General features: G+C 42.2%; 1 protein-coding gene across 1 annotated transcript in view; it reads right to left on the reverse strand.

The window, feature by feature from the left end:
• Nucleotides 1–21,054, reverse strand: part of LOC139463133 (ankyrin repeat and death domain-containing protein 1A-like) — a 58,590-nt gene that overhangs the window by 9,287 nt on the left and 28,249 nt on the right. The window contains exons 3-9 of the mRNA XM_071244563.1: nucleotides 15,068–15,171; nucleotides 14,257–14,355; nucleotides 9,935–10,033; nucleotides 8,613–8,717; nucleotides 3,806–3,904; nucleotides 2,364–2,462; nucleotides 221–319 (exon numbers count right to left, since the gene is read on the reverse strand). Coding sequence (XP_071100664.1) covers nucleotides 221–319; nucleotides 2,364–2,462; nucleotides 3,806–3,904; nucleotides 8,613–8,717; nucleotides 9,935–10,033; nucleotides 14,257–14,355; nucleotides 15,068–15,171 — 704 coding nt within the window. The remainder of the gene's footprint in view (nucleotides 1–220; nucleotides 320–2,363; nucleotides 2,463–3,805; nucleotides 3,905–8,612; nucleotides 8,718–9,934; nucleotides 10,034–14,256; nucleotides 14,356–15,067; nucleotides 15,172–21,054) is intronic.

A 21,054-nucleotide genomic window follows, 5' to 3' on the forward strand; every position in this document is an offset into this window, starting at 1 on the left:
GAAAATATGAACATGATTATCTCATGATACTATATGCGTATTTCACCCTCGCTCAATGACCCAAGGTTTCAGGCTAAAAATACCAAATTTGGCGTGTGTGGCAAATATCTTCTCATCTCGTAACCTAAGCATTTGACATGTTTATGCCATGACGTGACCGACATGTTATATGAAAGTAAAGTAAACTATTCTATTTATTCTGATGCCGAGTAGTACTCACGACAGTCTCGGCATTGGCACTGGCCGTGTAGTCGAGGAGGAGGTCAACGACCTCTCGATGGCCGTTCTCGGCGGCAGCATGCAGGGCTGTTCTACCCTCCTACAGCAGCAGAAACAAAGTGATTTCAATGCAAAAAATGAACTATCCATGCATTTGAAATAGTCTCTCTACCTTCTTCTATAGAGAGCGAATTGGGCTCAACGCCGCTTTGAACATTTCAGTTATATCACGGAGAGGGTCTGGATGAAAAGGTGAGGTGAGGTGAGATAGGTTTGAGGTGGTGAGGTGAAATGGGGTTTAACGTCGCGTCCAAGATTATTGCACTTATATAGCGACGTGCATGTACGTGTGTGTGTTTGTGTGGCTGCTTGTACTAGTCCGGACTGATGCCGATTTATAGTGCTAGCTCACTGAGATACCATGCCGCAGTTTAACATGAATATCCCACTCAGACACGCTAAACTGACTCCGAGCCGACCAGTCCTTGTTTAAGCCCCTTAATGCCGAGCGCCAGACAGGGTAACAACAAGTACCATATTTTAACGTCTTTTGGTATGACGCGGCCGGGGATCGAACCCCGGACCTTCCGCTCTCCGGGTGGACGCTCTACCACTAGACCACGGAGGCGGTCGACATAAGTTTGAGCGTCGCATTCAAGATTATTTCACTTATATAGCGACGTGCATGCAGGTTCTCAGTAACATGATAGTTATGATAATCTGAGGTAAACCAAGTGCCGCAATATTCTTGCACAACGTTCACTTTTCCGATCTTACGAATTTGCGCGTCAGAAATATAACTCGGCATGTCCGTTCGTGAGTGCACGAGGAATGACGTAATACATTTCAGCATGCATTTATCTTGTACACGGCGGGACAAGCAGTTAACTCGGAATGTTTTACAAATTGTAGCGCCATCTGGCGTTCTTTATTGTTAACGTTGTCCTTTAGCAGATCAGTGTCCTTTTTGTGTACTGACGTTCTTTAGTACACTTTATTCTTTCTTCACACATGACGAATTGTTCATTGGTATCGTTTTGTATTTTGAGTCATTATTCGAATGTCAATAATGACCCTTAATTGGAACATTCATTCTTTATTCGTAACATTTGATAATTATTGCGTACGTTTATCCTGTATTTCAACTTTGTATTTCTTGACCAAATGGCCGCCAATAGGCTGCACTACTCAAGTTCAATTTTTCATCAGAAACGGAATTTGAATTCCGCGCCAAGGCCGCTGTCACATAGAATCATTCAACATCAGAAACATTCAACACCAGAACTGTTAGTGGGGGAAGATCTAGGATTCAAACCCACATTCAGCGGTTTCAGCGGTTGATGTATGTATCTCTCCGCTGCGAATTGCGACGCAAGTGCTCCCTTGTCAGAAATGAGTCAGCTTTTTCCACCGTCATCAGTTTCAAATACATATTAACCATCGGACAACAAGGAGTCGCTAATCCCAAAACATGCTTTGTAGTGATCAGACACTACCAGGTTGCCGTTGTATGTCTGATGCCTGCCAACGTATACAATATTAATCCGTTGGTATTGACAGTTTTACAAATGACCAACTGAGAAGTGAACTCAGACACGCAAAAGTATTACACCAGTAGGCTAATTAGGATCCGGTCAGTTTGTAAGCTGATCCGGTCTGATTAAAAATTGATAAAAAGATCACAGAGCGCATGTCAGAACACGATGTGCATGACAATAGTGTAGTGTGTATAAGCATCTTTGGGACATGGGATTAAAGCCGGAAGTGTTAATGGTCAACAAACATTGTTTCAATTTACAAAAATGTCGTTCATCAAAATGCGTTTGAGAATTGTATCAGGCGAGTCTCCAGTGTGTATATAAAGCAAAACTACGTGTGTTTCAGTCTTTAAAATTTCAATAATGAGCTACCTCTATCTAATACCGATCATCTGAGAATTCGAGACATAAAGTATTACATCGCGGCATTGTGACATAGTAGGCATTTTGTATACATACTTTGATATAACCAGAGTGCACTGTAAGGTCAGGTCACTCAATGTATGTGACCTATAAATTCTGCACCACCATCCTCACCCCCACCCCACCCCACCCCACCCCACCCCCGCCCCACCCCCGGCTCCGCCCCCTGCCCCGCGGCCTTACCACGTCCCTGTCGTCAACCTCGACGCCGCACAGCAGTAGACGTTTCAGCACTTCTGCGTGGCCGTTTTTAGCCGCCAGGTGGACGGCGGTCTCGCCATTCTGCACAGAAAACATCAGTTACACTTTGCAGGGGTCAAGGCCACCAGGAACTCGCGTTTCGTGGTTGAGATGTAGAACGTTCGAAAGACAGCGCTGACTTTAACGTATAAATGAGTGAATGTAGTTTTACGCCGCTTTTACACTAATTTTCATATGACGAATCGATGCGAACAGCCAGGACAAACAATCACCCCTTGTGAAATTGAGTGAGTTTCAAATAGTAGCCTTAAGAAAATGTTTAATCATTAATATTTCTCAATAATCAATGTCAATACATTCACTCTCAAGTATACTGACGTAAATGCAACAAAACGTATCTGTGACACTAATACAAGGGTATGCACTTGGGAAATGACAATGGCATCCAGCTACTAACAACGCACATCAGCATAGAGGAGATCTGACGCTAACATAGAGGGAGATCTGTTGCCAGCATAGAGGAGATGTGACGCCAGCATAGAGGGAGATCTGTCACCAGCTTAGAGAGAGATCTGACGCCAGCATAGAGGGAGATCTGACGCCTGCAGAGGGAGATTTGACGCCAACATAGAGGGAGACTGAAGCCAACATAGAGGGAGATCTGACGCCAGCATAGAGGGGGATCTGACGCCAGCATAGAGGGAGGTCTGACGCCAGCATAGAGAGAAATCTGACGCAAGCATAGAGGAGATCTGACGCCAAAATAGAGGGAAATCTGACGCCAGCATAGAGGGAGACTGACGCCAACATAGAGGGAGACTGACGCCAGCATAGATGGAGATCTGATGCCAGCATAGAGGGAGACTGACGCCAACATAGAGAGAGATCTGACGCAAGCATAGAGGAGATCTGACGCCAAAATAGAGGGAAATCTGACGCCAGCATAGAGGGAGACTGACGCCAGCATAGAGGGGGTTCTGACGCCAGCATAGAGGGAGACTGACGCCAACATAGAGGCGGATCTGACACCAAAATAGAGGGAAATCTGACGCCAGCATAGAGGGAGACTGACGCCAACATAGATGGAGACTGACGCCAACATAGAGGGGGATCTGATGCCAGCATAGAGGGAGACTGACGCCAACATAGAGAGAGATCTGACGCAAGCATAGAGGAGATCGGACGCCAAAATAGAGGGAAAGCTGACGCCAGCATAGAGCGAGACTGACGCCAGCATAGAGGAGATATGACGCCAGCATAGAGGGAGATCTGACGCCAGCATAGAGGGAGATCTGACGCCAGCATAGAGGGAGATCTGACGCCAGCATAGAGGGAGATCTGACGCCAGCATAGAGGGAGATCTGACGCCAGCATAGAGGGAGATCTGACGCCAGCAAGGACGGGATCAGTCATCTGAGCTTTACCTTATCTTTACGCTGGATCTCTGCCCTCATCTCCAGGAGTTTAAAAATGACGTCAAGGTTTCCGTTTTCAGCCGCTAGGTGAAGCGCAGTTCTGTCATTCTGTGGACATATGAATCAACAATTTACCCGTCAACCAGAAGAATGTCAACAAGCACGTGCTTATAAATGTTGAACCTTGATTAGAAACATTATATGTGACATAATTGTTAATTGATATGTTTAGAGCGGAAGAGTTAGGTAATGGCTACATCTAATTAACTGGAGTATGACGCAAATTCACCTTATCAACTATTCAATCATGTAGTTATGCTATCATTAACATTACATGTCTCATGTTCTATATCACAGTTAAAGGTGGGTGATTAGAAGCGTTTGTTAATTAACACAATTAGTCAAGAATCGTTGTATCTGCATCCACCATAACTTCACAATCTCAAGGGGACCTAAGAGGAGAAAAGGACTTAAAAAACAGTTTTGCCTTTCCTCAAAAAAGTGTTCAATAAATGTCCTTAAACTGTGCGACTAGAAAGCAAACCGTATTTCTTCAAGCATTGACGGAAAATATATTTTCCCTCTATCAAGAATCCAGAATATTGAATGGACGGTCTAATAAAAGGAAAATAATCGGATAAATGGAGAATTAAAAACAACAATAGAGTTGCATTGTATTATGACTCTAAAAATTTTTGCTGTTAAAAACAAACAGCGTTTGCAGGATTAAAAGAAGTCCTGCATGGTTGCCACCTGTTATCGCGTCTCTAGAGTGGTCATATCTAGACAGGCTCACTGCCTGTGCAGGGGGTGGTATATATACTAGCAATACTGTAATATTCAGCACGATTTATTGTTAAAGAAGAAACATGCCATGCAGTCTTTTGGCCACACCATCTGTAGATATCACGTGGCAGGCAGTCGATGTAATAAGATAGAAAAAGTTGTAATTTAACGGAGACAAACGAACCAAAAAATATATATCATGAAAATGTATGTTTTTAAAAATTATAATAATATTTGATGCTGAATACAGATGTGTTAAAAGAATATATGTAAAGTATCTAATACCATAGTTCCTTACCAATGAACATTTGAGATGATAAAAGACTGGAATAAAAATTGATTCAAATTGATAACGAAAAGAACCCACACGATGAAAATAGTCTTGTCCAGTGTGTCAGTAGAAATATGATGCAATGTAAAGAGAAATTGAGAAAAAAGACCAGGCCGTTGCACACTGCAGGGGTTCAGAAACAGGTGAGCTACAGTACAAAGAACCAGTTACAATGTTACTGGAGGGTCAGCCTAGGCTGAAGGGAAACGTGATCTTGATCCGAAACTGCTACACTGACAGAAATAGTTAGTTAAGTTTTCGGACGTAGTCCTTGTCAACTCAGGCACATACATGTTAGTAGAATTTACTAAGCAAAAAGTAACTGTTTACTACTTAGATTAGTAATGGCCCAGCGTAGATTGTTAAAATCACTATCGATCTAACAAAGAGCTAATGGTTTAAGTAGTGAATTACTAGTATACTAATTTAATCAGTGCTATTTACTAATCTCATAATTTACAAACTGTAATAGTATGTTTACTAAACTTTTACGTTTTACAACACTTTATTTAAGGCTCGTTTCTAGGTCTTTCTGCTCTCCCTGTTGACATCTGCTAAATACAATTTGTAAAAAAATATAAAAATAACACTTGACATAAACAAAACAGGAGAAAGCTAACATATATTGATTTTCAGTGGCATTTTAAGTTTATTTACATAATATTACGAAAACCTCCTTTCATTGAGGACATGCTATGAAGTTCATAACTTTGTCAGTCACGAGAAAAATAACATTAACAACGTAACAAAGTCAATACCTAACACACTGACTCATAATCATCTTTCATGTTTCAAAATGGCGAACGTGACACTGACCAAGGCGAAAGTGAGCAATTATATCAGGTCTTGGCTCCGAAAGTGAACCTCCAATCAGGATAGTGATTGTTTACTAACCTTCTAGCCCCTGTTACTAATTAAGGTAGTAGGCTTTTTTCTCAGTTTATATGTTACACCCAGTCTGTGCAACTGCCCATTGCATGCATTGGGCAGGCCGTTTGCCTAAGACCTACCAAGTTTAAATGCGTGCTTTGGGCAGAACAATTCCTGCCCATGGCGTGAAATGAGCGAGCTGGTTGCCAATATTGTGAAACATTTGGAGACTTATTTTTCATTCGCATGCAATGAGCAGATACTTGTATGCACATTGCATGCATTGGGCAAGCTGTATGCAACGGGCAGTTGCACAGTCTGGGTGTAACATGTACATTGTGCCGGTGAAATATAACGTTGAAATGGTTGGAACACATGTAACCAGATCCGGATGTAGCATTTCCATAGTGCTTTTAGCAATATTAAAAAATATCCCGGCGGGACACAAGAATGAACTCATTGTATCGAAAAAGGGACCCGAACTCGGAGTTTGGCATGACGAATGGACGTTTCAACAACCAAACTATGCCACCAACGTGTGTTGTATTGAGAAGAACGATGGTGCCGGTGATTATACCCGACTGACCCCTTCCCCGGCTGATCTCCGTGTAACTTGACACTAGGGAGTGGTGCAACTCGGTAAAACGGGCGTTTTGCCTTTACCGAACCTTAACTACAGCTGTGAGACTAAAATACGAGATTCTAATTATTCCCAGGTGATATCGATTACAGCTTATTACTCTGGTGCAAGGGACTGACTACTGTTAAGCACGTGTAAAATACTAATCGAACAGAGCAGCTTGGCAATCAGCTAATATCTCGTAACTTACGGGTAAGCATTTGGGGAATCTAGAAAATGAACTCGCATCTCTTTAACCTATAAGCTTCTTGAACAACTAGGCAATGGCATGTCTAGAACCCACTGATATGCGGCTAGGACTAGGATAGGCAGACGAAATAACTGAAACCCATACTTATCCTCGGATATATCTTAATTTACGACAAAACTGGACGACCAGAACCAAAAAGTCGAAAAACATCAATCTGTAAAGTCCAGTCTGGATTTGAATACTGATTCACTTGATATTTTAACCGGAAGATGTTATAACCGGAAGTATGGGTCACTTCCGTCATGTGCAGGTGACTCTCGTTATTTGGAAATGGTAAGAAGGGCATTAGCGGATCTGGAGAGGGGTGCCACGTGACTAACCCGGTGCCAAGTGTTTGTTTAGCATGCATTCTGGGTAACCGAGTTTCACATAACGAGAGTCACCAGTTCGCGCCAGACTTTTTGGATTGGCGTCTAGACTGCATTGAACCAGTGATACCTGCACCAATTAAGCAGGGTGGGGTGGGGTGGGATGGACTCAGGTGCACAAATAGGTCAATCAACTTATCAGAGAAAAGTAAACGTGTACAGGATGGTTACTTATCCCCACCTTGATAGGTGTGTCCACAAACGGTATTTTTCGTCGCTTGAACGGAATGTGAGAAGTGTTAGTGAGACAAGAGTAATCTTAGCTTGACATGCATACATATTGCAACCTGGAAAATATACCAAGTCTCTTAAGATAAAGAAGTGAAACATATTTACGTCACGTCATTATATAATTAACGCATGCCGAAATTGAGCCAAATGAAACATAACGTCATGTTATTATATATAGTCTCGCACGTTGAGACGCCCAACGCTAATACCGTATTCGTGCGTGCGTGATTCCCGTGCAATCTTTCGAGTTGAGTTGATTGGTTAAACTGTGTCATATGGCCATGTGACACAGGGGTAGCATTATACAGATGGCTGTTTCAATGAATGCTCGTTCCACCCGTGACGAACAGGTCTGATTGTTGATGAAATATAGTGATAGCTAAATAGACAGATTTTTTATTCATGCCCCGATTGTCTTTAAATGTAATATCCAGTTATGTATGACTGTTTAATAATATCATACCAACTTTGACAGCAGTAGGTCCGATAGTTTTTCAGATATTGTAGTAAACGTCGGTACCTTAAATTACCTTCCAGACTATAACTCATGCATGCCAAAGTTTAGCCATAGGAAACATATTGTTATGTCATTATATAACTCACGCATGCCAATGTTGAGCCATAGGAAACATATTGTTATGTCATTATATAACTCGCGCATGCCAATGTTGAGCCATAGGAAACATATTGTTATGTCATTATATAACTCGCGCATACCAATGTTGAGCCATAGGAAACGTATTGTTAGGTCATTAAATAACTCGCGCATGGCAATGTTGAGCCATAGGAAACGTATTGTTATGTCATTATATAACTTGCGCATGCCAATGTTGAGCCATAGGAAACATATTGTTATGTCATTATATAACTCATGTATACAAAGCAATAAGAGCAGACATTTGGCCAATAGAGCATGGTATAAGTTGACGTAGTGCATTTCGCTGTACATGACACAGTGATGGAGACTATGGAGAATGTGACAGCGTAATGGCGGGATCGGCAAACAGATTCTCTATTAGAGGGGGTACGGGAGCGTGGTTAAGATGGACACAGTCACGGTGTCGTCATGCACAAGCAGCAGGCTAAATCACGAAACTCAAGGAAATGTAACTGGACAAAGGAGACACCTGGCGATGTACTAGGCCACACAGGTAACGTTGAAGAAGCTAAAGGAATCTGTGCCATCTATGCATAATTTGTTAAACATCTAGCAGTCGGTAGCATTAGAATTAATCTGCATTTACCCTACAATTGTTTTACAGCTATGTAACAATGTGCAGCTTGCCACATGTTAGCCACTTACAAAGACCTCAGTTATACAGGCAGTTTAGTGTAGCTACCTTCTCCGTGATGTTGACGTTCGGGTTCTCCAAGGCTTCGAACAGGAAGTGCATGACTTCCACTTGGTTATTTTCAGCAGCGCAGTGGATCAGTCCGAGACCTTGCTGGAATATTAACACATGGACATGTAGACCTTGCTGGAATATTAACACACGGACATGTAGACCTTGTTGGAATATTAACACATGGGCATGTAGACCTTGCTGGAATATTATCACATGGACATGTAGACCTTGTTGGAATATTAACACATGGACATGTAGACCTTGCTGGAATATTAACACACGGACATGTAGACCTTGCTGGAATATTCACACATGGACATGTAGACCTTGCTGGAATATTCACACATGGACATGTATACCTTGTTGGAATATTATCACATGGACATGTAGACCTTGTTGGAATATTAACACACGGACATGTAGACCTTGCTGGAATATTAACACATGGACATGTACACCTTGCTGGAATATTATCACATGGACATGTAGACGTTGAAGATGCTCATGTCATGGACCTACAGCACATGCTATACGGTCATGGGTGTATATGACATTATCAAGTAACAAATTGGGAACTTCTTAGTCCATACCATGCAATATGTATGTTGACTTTTTTGTGTTATACTACATTGTAACTTGACATTAACAAAGCCGCATTTCTGCATATTCGCATAAAACATATAATACTTATCCGTGAATTGTATTCTGTTTAAAGACGAACATCATCTTCCCGAGGCAAGCGTGTCCACTACCCTATATCAAAGCCTAGTTTCTACCCTTGCCACAACAAGGCTACTTTTCTTGGCTCGACCATGGCGCCACCTCGAGTTGTGCCCCTTGTATAGCTTCACAAAGATGGCGACGACCAAGTCGATCAGACAACGAAAACATTCGCGATTTCATCCCTGACACAAAACATAGGCAATCATTTGGGGGTTTAAAAGATGAAAAAGACACATTACAGCGGTAAATTACTTTCATACGAAGGTGTACCAGTCGTGGATGTTGAGTTTATGAAACGTTCTCTGATTGGACTAACGATATGTGCGGATGGCCCAATCATATTCAGCACAGGAACGACTTTGATAAAAAGGCTTGTGGACGCTCTTGCCTCGGGAAGATGAACGAACATATCAGGATATTATTTTCTGCAGTGTTCACAAAACTGACAAATTCTAGATACTATGCAGCTATAAGAACTCTGACCATTTATCAGATACCTGTTCACTTGAGAACCACCAGCAGTAATGCTCGATAACCGATTCCATATAAGATGCTGTGTGGGGTTGCCAAACGATCAGGCATACTTCGCTCACCTTGTTCTGACAGTGTGGGGTAGCACCAGCGTTAAGAAGGCATTTTAATACTGGCAGGTGTCCGAACCAAGCCGCCCACAGCACCGCTCTCATCCCGTACTGAAACAGACAAATATTGTCATACACGTGCTTCTATATTTACCATAGGCAACCAATCAGCGTGCATTACACATGATAGCCAAACTTCGGGCAACCACCACCACACATATATATGATACCCGTCACCAACACTCATATATATGAAGACCGTACTACGGGCCACAATCAACACACATACATATGATGATCCTACTTCGGGCAACCACCATCACACTCATATATATGAAGACCTACTACGGGCCACCATCAACACACATACATATGATGACCCTACTTCGGGCAACCACCATCACACTCATATATGTGAAGACCTACTACGGGCCACCATCAACACACATACATATGATGATCCTACTTCAGGCAACCACCATCATATATGTGAAGACCTACTACGGGCCACCACCAACACACATACATATGATGACCCTACTTCGGGCAACCACCATCAAACTCATATATGTGAAGACCTACTACGGGCCACCATCAACACACATACATATGATGACCCTACTTCGGGCAACCACCATCAAACTCATATATGTGAAGACCTACTACGGGCCACCATCAACACACATACATATGATGATCCTACTTCGGGCAACCACCATCAAACTCATATATATGAAGACCTACTACGGGCCACCATCAACACACATACATATGATGACCCTACTTCGGGCAACCACCATCACACTCATATATATGAAGCCCTACTACGGGCCATCATCAACACACATACATATGATGACCCTACTTCGGGCAACCACCATCAAACTCATATATATGAATACCTACTACGGGCCACCACCAACACACATACATATGATGATCCTACTTCGGGCAACCACCATCACACTCATTTATATGAATACCTACTACGGGCCACCATCAACACACATACATATGATGACCCTACTTCGGGCAACCACCATCACACTCATATATGTGAAGACCTTACTACGGGCCACCACCAACACACACATGCAGGCACATCATCAACGTGGATTAGCAATAACTACCCTACTACGGGCAAAAGCAACATGCATTATAAGTGATTGGCCGAATATAGGCAGCCAATCACATGCACAATCCATGATCTTCACAAATTGACCAAGTGGAATCACCGTAAATATGGTTCAGACCTTTCACCAACTATATCGTGCTTGAAAATAGGGACTATACCCTGTCTTAAATATACATAGATACTATGCCCTGTCTTTAACTAAACATGGAGACCACACCCTGTGTTAACTAAACATAGAGATCACATCCTGTCTTTAACTAGAGATATAGACCATACCTTGTCTTTAATAAACATAGAGACAATGCATTGTCTTCACTTAACATTAAGACTATACCCTTGCTATAACTTAACACAGAGACCATACCTCGTCTTTACTAAACATGAAGACTAAACATTGTCTTCACTGAACATAGGGACCATGTTTTGTGTTTACTAGAGAACATACCTCGTCTTTACTAAATATGTACCCCATACCTCGTCTTTACTGAACATAGAGACCAAACCATGTCTTAACTAGAGGCTATCGGTGTCTTTACTAGATACCATGCCTTGTCTTTACTGGATACCATACCTTGCCTTTACTTGAGACCATACTTTGTCTTTACTAGATACCATGCCTTGTCTTTACTAGAGACCATACCTTGCCTTTACTTGAGACTATACCTTGTCTTTACTACAGACCATACCTTGTCCTTACTAGAGACCATACCTTGTTTTTACTAGAGACCATACCTTGTCTTTACTAGATACCATACCTTGCCTTTACTAGAGACCATACCTTGTCTTTACTAGATATCATACCATGTCTTTACTAGAGACCATACCTTGTCTTTTCTAGAGACCATACCATGTCTTTACGAGACACCATATCTTGTCTTTACTAGAGACCATACCTTGTCTTTACTAGAGACCATACCTTGTCTTTACTAGAGACCATACCTTGTCTTTACTAGAAACCATACCTTGCCTTTACTTGAGACTATACCTTGTCTTTACTAGAGACCATGCCTTGTCTTTACTGGATACCATACCTGGTCTTAAATAGAGACTATACCTTGTCTTTACTACAGACCATACCTTGTCTTTACTAGAGACCATACCTTGTCTTTAGTAGAGACCATACTTTGTCTTTACTTGAGACCATACCTTGCCTTTACTAGAGACCATACCTTGTCTTTACTAGATACCATACCATGTCTTTACTAGATACCATACCTTCTTGTCTTTACTAGAGACCATACCTTGTCTTTACTAGAGACCATACCTTGTCTTTACTAGTGACCATACCATGCTTTTACTAGATACCATGCCTTGTCTTTACTGGATACCATACCTTGTCTTTACTAGAGACCATACCTTGTCTTTACTAGATACCATACCTTGCCTTTACTTGAGACCATACCTTGTCTTTACTAGAGACCATACCTTGTCTTTACTTGAGACCATACCTTGTCTTTACTAGATACCATGCCTTGTCTTTACTAGATACCATGCCTTGTCTTTACTGGATACCATACCTTGTCTTTACTAGAGACCATACCTTGTCTTTACTAGATACCATACCATGTCTTTACTAGATACCATACCTTCTTGTCTTTACTAGAGACCATAGCTTGTCTTTACTAGAGACCATACCTTGTCTTTACTAGTGACCATACCATGCTTTTACTAGATACCATGCCTTGTCTTTACTGGATACCATACCTTGTCTTTACTAGAGACCATACCTTGTCTTTACTAGATACCATACCTTGCCTTTACTTGAGACCATACCTTGTCTTTACTAGAGACCATACCTTGTCTTTACTTGAGACCATACCTTGTCTTTACTAGATACCATGCCTTGTCTTTACTAGATACCATGCCTTGTCTTTACTGGATACCATACCTTGTCTTTACTAGAGACCATACCTTGTCTTTACTAGATACCATACCTTGCCTTTACTTGAGACCATACCTTGTCTTTACTAGAGACCATACCTGGTCTTTACTAGAGACCATAACTTGTCTTTACTAGAGACCATACCTTGTCTTTACTTGAGACCATACCTTGTCCTTACTAGAGACCGTACCTTGTCTTTACTAGAGACCGTACCTTGTCTTTACTAGATACCATACCATGTCTTTACTAGATACCATACCTTCTTGTCTTTACTAGAGACCATAGCTTGTCTTTACTAGAGACCATACCTTGTCTTTACTAGTGACCATACCATGCTTTTACTAGATACCATGCCTTGTCTTTACTGGATACCATACCTTGTCTTTACTAGAGACCATACCTTGTCTTTACTAGATACCATACCTTGCCTTTACTTGAGACCATACCTTGTCTTTACTAGAGACCATACCTTGTCTTTACTTGAGACCATACCTTGTCTTTACTAGATACCATGCCTTGTCTTTACTAGATACCATGCCTTGTCTTTACTGGATACCATACCTTGTCTTTACTAGAGACCATACCTTGTCTTTACTAGATACCATACCTTGCCTTTACTTGAGACCATACCTTGTCTTTACTAGAGACCATACCTGGTCTTTACTAGAGACCATAACTTGTCTTTACTAGAGACCATACCTTGTCTTTACTTGAGACCATACCTTGTCCTTACTAGAGACCGTACCTTGTCTTTACTAGAGACCGTACCTTGTCTTTACTAGAGACCATACCTTGTCTTTACTAGATACCATGCCTTGTCTTTACTAGAGACCATACCTTGTCTTTACTTGAGACCATACCTTGTCCTTAGAGACCGTACCTTGTCTTTACTAGAGACCGTACCTTGTCTTTACTAGAGACCATACCATGTCTTTACTAGATACCATGCCTTGTCTTTACTGGATACCATACCTTGCCTTTACTTGAGACCATACCTTGTCTTTACTAGAGACCATACCATGTCTTTACTAGAGACCATACCTTGTCTTTACTTGAGACCATACCTTGTCCTTACTAGAGACCGTACCTTGTCTTTACTAGAGACCGTACCTTGTCTTTACTAGAGACCATACCATGTCTTTACTAGATACCATGCCTTGTCTTTACTGGATACCATACCTTGCCTTTACTTGAGACCATACCTTGTCTTTACTAGAGACCATACCTTGTCTTTACTAGAGACCATACCTTGTCTTTACTAGAGACCATACCTTGTCTTTACTAGAGACCATACCTTGTCTTTACTAGATACAATACCTTGTCTTTACTCTCCAGATCGGCCCCGCCCTCTATGATAGCTTCAGCGGATTCAACATTTCCGTTAGCCGCGGCCCAGTGAAGAGGAGTCCGGTCCAACTAAAACATGGCACCACGCATATACAAGGTCATATTCAGTTCTGTAGAACACGTTCCGTGGTTATTAATGATGGATACAAATATTCAAAGACCAGTCAGACTCCAGTATGAAGGACCCATTCTACATTCTACATTATATAGGTGCGTGCTCTAAAGCCGACAAAGTGAGTGAGTGAATTTGGTTTTACGTCGCTTTTAGCAATATTCCAGCAATATCACGGCGGGGACACCAGAAATGAGCTTCACACATTGTACCCATGTCGGCGTGAGGAGCTAACGCACCTATCCACTAGGCTACCCGACCGCTAAGCCGACATAGTCTCATTATTTTTAAGTAAAATGACCATAAGTGAGACTCATACTTCATTGTCGTGGTCCAACCGAGGCTCATCTTAGGCTCACGCTACACTGATCTTTACTTGTGTAAATATTTAACTACACCGCCAGAGAATAATGAGTCTCGAGTTTCTACCGCAACAGATTACATTGGGCTGGAAGGCAAAATAGTGGTGAAACAACTGAAATCGGGTAGTAGGATTTTTACTATACACTTTTCGGTCACTCTTTTGAGACAAGAGTTGTTGGCCTCTAGAAAGGTGTATCGAACCAGTCGTTCAAATAGTCGGTCCCTATAGGTAGATTCTACTGCATCTTCTATCCCTATCACCATGGCAACCTGACACAAAGACTTTGATGTAGATAACGGACATACGTTGTTCCTGCAGTTCAGGTCCACCCGTTCCTTGGTGAGCTTCCGAATGATCTCGACCTCGTTGTCCCTGGCCGCCTTATGCAGCCGGTGCTCCCGCTTCGACACTGCAACACGACGTGGACGACGACGATTACATCACCAGCCCCACACAATGTCCTACATATTGGCCTAAACCAGACAAACCTTGGACGAGAAGCGACCTCGCATTCGCGTCACGAGGTCTTCAACTACCGCTGGGAAATATCTTCAAGCTATATCAGGGCGTTATTATATCACAGGACACATCAGTGATCAGCAACGATTCACGCACTCGGGTAACGAAGTAGGGCTTGGTTTCACGCCGCTTTGAACAGTATTCCAGTTATATCACGGCGTGTCATCTAATGTGAGCGGAAAGCCCGAAGTAATGCAGGTCTCAGACGCTTATTGCTTTGATGAAACCCACGAGCTCGAGTATGGTGCTGTCAAACCATGAAACATAATCGGGTCGAACCGGGATCCGAAATCACGATCATAGGTTTCTAGCGTGCGAAACGAACGGTTACGAAGACACATAATGTGTGCAACATGTTTCAGCTTCCTGACGGCGGCCAAACCAATGAGGAACGATTATCAACGCCTTTGGGTTACCAAGATACGCATTTGACCACCTTCCTGTAATTATTCAGCTTGCGTAACTTTAAAGTACGGATACTGCTATGCGTTGCCCTGGAAACATCCCATACCTTACCATCTGCATCCCCGTCGGTCTTACTTGAAGTATATGTTTGTAGTAGCAAGAATTGTAGTTGTAAAATACAACAAAACAATATTTATAGCGAAAGTACGAACTAATTCTACATGGTAAACACTTCTAAATATTGTTTAACATATAACATCATCAACTTTGAAAATACATTGAGAACTGAAAATAAATACATTCGATGCACGATATTACAAAAGACAAGGGCATTCCTATTTTCTCTTCTTTGATGCTGATATGACATTGGATTGAAAAATAGGAATATCCAAATTCTAATAAAATGATAATTAAGCATTAATTTTTCACGCTTGAAAATTCCTGACGACACACATACCTTAAAACACACATAACACTGTGCAAATTGTGCATGAAATCCAGATCTATTAGAAACATGTTTATTTCGACGTGGACATTCGAGAGAAAATACATAGACAAACATTACACATGTATCCGATCTTTCCGGGATAAATGTTCACGAAATAAAAACAAACAAAAGCTAAAAATTCATTAAGATATATAAGAATATATAAGAGTAACACTACATTCAAGAAGATATGAAGATAAAAACGGAGATACGTAGGAAATGTACACCTTCATGTAGACAATGGTGGTGCTCTGACCGGAGACTCGCTTTATGGGCCCTTCAGAGCACCATACATTAGAAAGTTGTGCTATACTCAACAGTACAGTTAAAAGCTGAAAATGACACCGTGTACAAAGGAGAGATTTGAGAGAGAAACCGTCAAAATGCAGTTACTCCATGCGTTATGCTTACTGATGTCAAAATCGCCGCTCCGCACTGAAACACAAGCGAAATTATGCTTGACAGAGGAAAGAGGTTCCTTGCCCAGAGTGTGGGCTATAGTTCAGTTGCTATGGAAAGGTACAGTCAATACAATGCGTCCAGGCGGTACATTCTTGCACGGTTCCATGTTGTGAGATGTACAACACTCAGGACAGATTCTGAACCATGGATGCACATTGGTCACAGAGAGGCAAAGGCTTTCAGATTGGAATTCATACGTACAGAAACCATCGCATGCAATACAAAAGGGAGACGTCATCATATGCATACACATTATACCTCTGTGTTTGGTGGATGTGTCCTGTTTGAGACAGACTACATTTCGCCCGAGGTATAGTGTCCAAGTACCAGATATATAAAACGGCAACTCTGGAGAATAACCACTCTCGATTATTTGCCGAAACTGATTTCACTGAGCTTAGAAGGAAAAATACTGATGATGGTTATATAAATGGATTACTGAAAATCAGTGATGACACCAGGTGTTCGCCAAAAGAGTTAAGCATGTCTGGTATCCGTACTTGCCAGTAATACCGCCAGTAATATTCTTGCCTGACACCACACCCAGTAATATGCTTGCCTGACGCTACACCAAGTAATAATCTTGCCTGACACCGCACCCAGTAATATTTTTGCCTGAAGCCACACCCAATAATATATTCTTGCCTGACACCGCACCCAGTAATATGCTTGCCTGACACCACACCCAGTAATATGCTTGCCTGACGTCACTCCCAGTAATATGCTTGCCTGACGTCACTCCCAGTAATATTCTTGCCTGACGTCACTCCCAGTAATATGCTTGCCTGACGCCACACCCAGTAATATGCTTGCCTGACGCCACACCCAGTAATATTCTTGCCTGACACCGCACCCAGTAATATTCTTGCCTGACGTCACTCCCAGTAATATGCTTGCCTGACGCCACACCCAGTAATATTCTTGCCTAACGTCACTCCCAGTAATATGTTCGCCTGACGCCACTCCCAGTAATATTCTTGCCTGACGCCATACCCAGTATTATTCCGGAAGAGTGGCCACATGACGCACTCAATACAAATGGAATATCGGCACGCACATAATAATTTCTTCAAGAAATAACACTAGAATCCGAAATGTGACGATCACGGCATCAATGTACGAGTACCTACGATATGTATGGAATACTGTGTGTGACATTCTCCCGATCTCGCATTCTTGCACATTGGCATTTTTGCTTGTTTCCAAAGATCGAGACAGCAAGAACGCGAGAATGCTCCTTACTCTATTCCATAGATATGGACCCTGAGAAGATTAATTTTCGTAGACACGTATTGGTAAAACATCAAAGATACCAAGGGGCGCGGAGGCCGCGGTGTCCTGAAGCCCGATAACACTGAAATACAGATGAAGCAGTTCATTTTAACCCAGAAAACTAGTTAATACAATGTCAGCAATAACATCACACCTTCACCGCCACTTGGTGCTGGTGCCGTTCATGACGTCGTTGTAAAGACGAGGGGGATTTGTCTTTGTGTTTGGTACTCTGTCCATTGTTAAGCATCAGATTTAATTACGTCACATTCTAAAGCAGGCTGCTGTACAAGGCGAGCTATGTTTTCAGGACATTACGGAACGCTAACACCTAGATCATGGTTCCATGAATATAGATTAACAGTGGACAGAAACAAGTCATCAGGAGATGGCATACCCCCGGCTCCAACAAACATTAAACGGTTTTAAGACACGGCTTGAAATGGTCTTAACTTTCTACTTATTCCAAGAAAGGGAAAAAAAAGTGGAAAAATCCATTAGTAGCACATTGCAAAGTCTGACGTTTCCTGAAGATGAATACAGCCGTTCTTATTGTTCATTCCGAGTGAGGTAAACAAACTTATTTAACTTGATCTATTTATCCAACTTGACATATTTGTCCAACTTGGTTAAACCCAACTGCGAAATAGCAGTATTATACTCCTACGCTTGTATTATCCGACATCCACTGGTTGCTAACAAATAACTACGATTCACGCCTTCGTAACATAGTTTCAATTTAGGTCTACCTAAGGTACATTTTCTAAATCCGTGCTAATCAATCCATAACAAGTTCATCAAATGGTGACTTTGAAATATGTTCCTGTAACGGCGTGCAGGTATCTTGGTCACTATAGTTACCGCGTTATGAGCCGGTTGGATGAAACTGTAATGGCGAAAACGGGCTGTTCACATCGACAGATACTTGTAAGTACCAGAGGTACAATCACAAAGCATATTATACTCTCCCGGGTCGAGTAGTTTAGTTGTGGAAGAATTCTCTCGTCATGCAGTAGACCCAGGTTCGACTCCAACACATTCCTTTACCACTCAACCCCACACCACACCCTCAGCACATTCATCAACCCCTCACTACACACCTCAACACATTCCTCAACCCCACATCACACAACTCAACACCCTCACCACACCCCTCCACACATTCTTTAACCACTCAACCCCACACCACACACCTCGACACGTGAAGATCCGGGGTAGAATAGGTCTTCAGGAACCCCATGCTTGCCGTAAAAGGCGACTATGCTTGTCGTAAGAGGCGACTAACGGGATCGGGTGGTCAGGCTCGCTGACTTGGTTGATGCAATGCATCGATCCCAATTACGTGGATCGATGCTCATGATATTAATCACTGGATTGTCTGGTCCAGACTCGATTATTTACCGACCGCCATCCTGTAGCTGGAATATTGCTGACTGCAGCGTTAAATAACAAACAAACAAAGAAACAAACACCACACACCTCAGCCCCTAAACACACACCTCAACACATTCCTAAACCCCTCAACACACCTCCAACCCCTCAACACATTCCTCAACCTCTCACCACACCCCTCAACCCCAACCCATGTCACAGAAACATATCAGAGCAAATTAGATATTTGAAACTGCAATTAACGATGAAGTAACCATTTTTATAAGAAAACCGTTAATTTCCCAGGAGATAACCTTTAACACAATAATGCTAGTCAAGGTGTCAACTCTCCATGTGTTGTGTGATGTACAACAACATCTGCAGCTGGCTCCTTCCACCTGATACAACACACGGCCTGCAGTATCGACCCCGCACGTGTTCTTATGTAACAAACCAACACTTCGAGACCAACGCATGGGCGCCAGGGAAATTAAACCTTTATACAGGGTCATTATAAACATTCAGTGAAATAGAAGAAACGCCGTTCTTTGTATTCCTAAATGTCATGAGGATTACAATATACGGATTATAGATATTTAGTCCGACAATAGATATAGTATAAGTCATGGAGAATTCATGAGAACTATTGAAAGGCGAGTTGATTTTAATACAAAATCGAGTGGTTTTTTCTACATGTAATTTATATTGCAATTCTCTAAAATTCTGCACAGTGACCTACAATTGTTTCAGTTTTACTTGGCTGGAATGTTTACTCGTTTGTTTGTTTGTTTGTTGTTTAATGCTGTACACACTGTATTCCAGCTATTTGACGGCGGTCTTGAAATTTCAAGAAAAAAAACAAAAAACAAATGACCCTAAAAGGCTTCCGTACATGACGTCATCATAATGGTTTAATAATTGAAACTTCGATCTAAACCAGGTCGGAACAAAAATCTTCTACCAGATGCGTCAAATAACATTAGCTATCATTACCCATACAGCCTAAAAGCCATCTTCGCTCTGGGGCCTGGCATCAGTCAACATGGATGCACGTTTTTTTAATTTTTTATAACAAATCGCATACTCATTTGCTAGGGGAGTGGTTGACTAGCCTCGTGGCTCGACACGTTGCCGATTCGAGTTCGATTCTCAACATGCCTTTAATTAGTAGAACCATCCCTGCAGCCCCAGCAGTGATATTGCCGCCATATAACAAAACCGTCGTCTCGCTCCTGTACACCGATTTATCAGATGATTGCCTCTGTGTCGTCGGCCAAACCACGCGCACATGCTCATTCCGCACACAGCATTGTCGTCGCTGTATACACAGCACTACTTCTCCACAGTTAGACAGCACCAAAACTACCCCCGGGACATCACGAGGTGACCCAAAGGTCTGGTTCTGGATGAATGGCGGGAATCGTCCCGGAGTGGCGCGGCGTGTGGCTTCTAATGCTGATAATCATACAGGAAACACAGAGATACACCTACTATAGAGGTACTGGTTGTTTGTTTGTTGTTTAACGCCGCACCCAGCAAAGTCCAGCTATATGACGGCGGCCTGTAAATAATCGAGTCTGGACCAGACAATCTAGTGATTAATATCATGAGCATCGGTCCACGCAATTCTGATCAATGACATGCATCAAGCAAGTCAGCGAGCCTGACCACCCGATCCCGTTAGTCGCTTCTTACGACAAGCATAGTCGCCTTTTACGGCAAGCATGGGGTTCCTGAAGACCTATTCTACCCCGGATCTTCACGGGCCATACTGAC

The sequence above is a fragment of the Haliotis cracherodii genome, unplaced genomic scaffold (genome assembly GCF_022045235.1).
Source record: "Haliotis cracherodii isolate W230 unplaced genomic scaffold, xgHalCrac1.p SCAF_1, whole genome shotgun sequence".
Lineage (NCBI taxonomy): Eukaryota > Metazoa > Mollusca > Gastropoda > Lepetellida > Haliotidae > Haliotis > Haliotis cracherodii.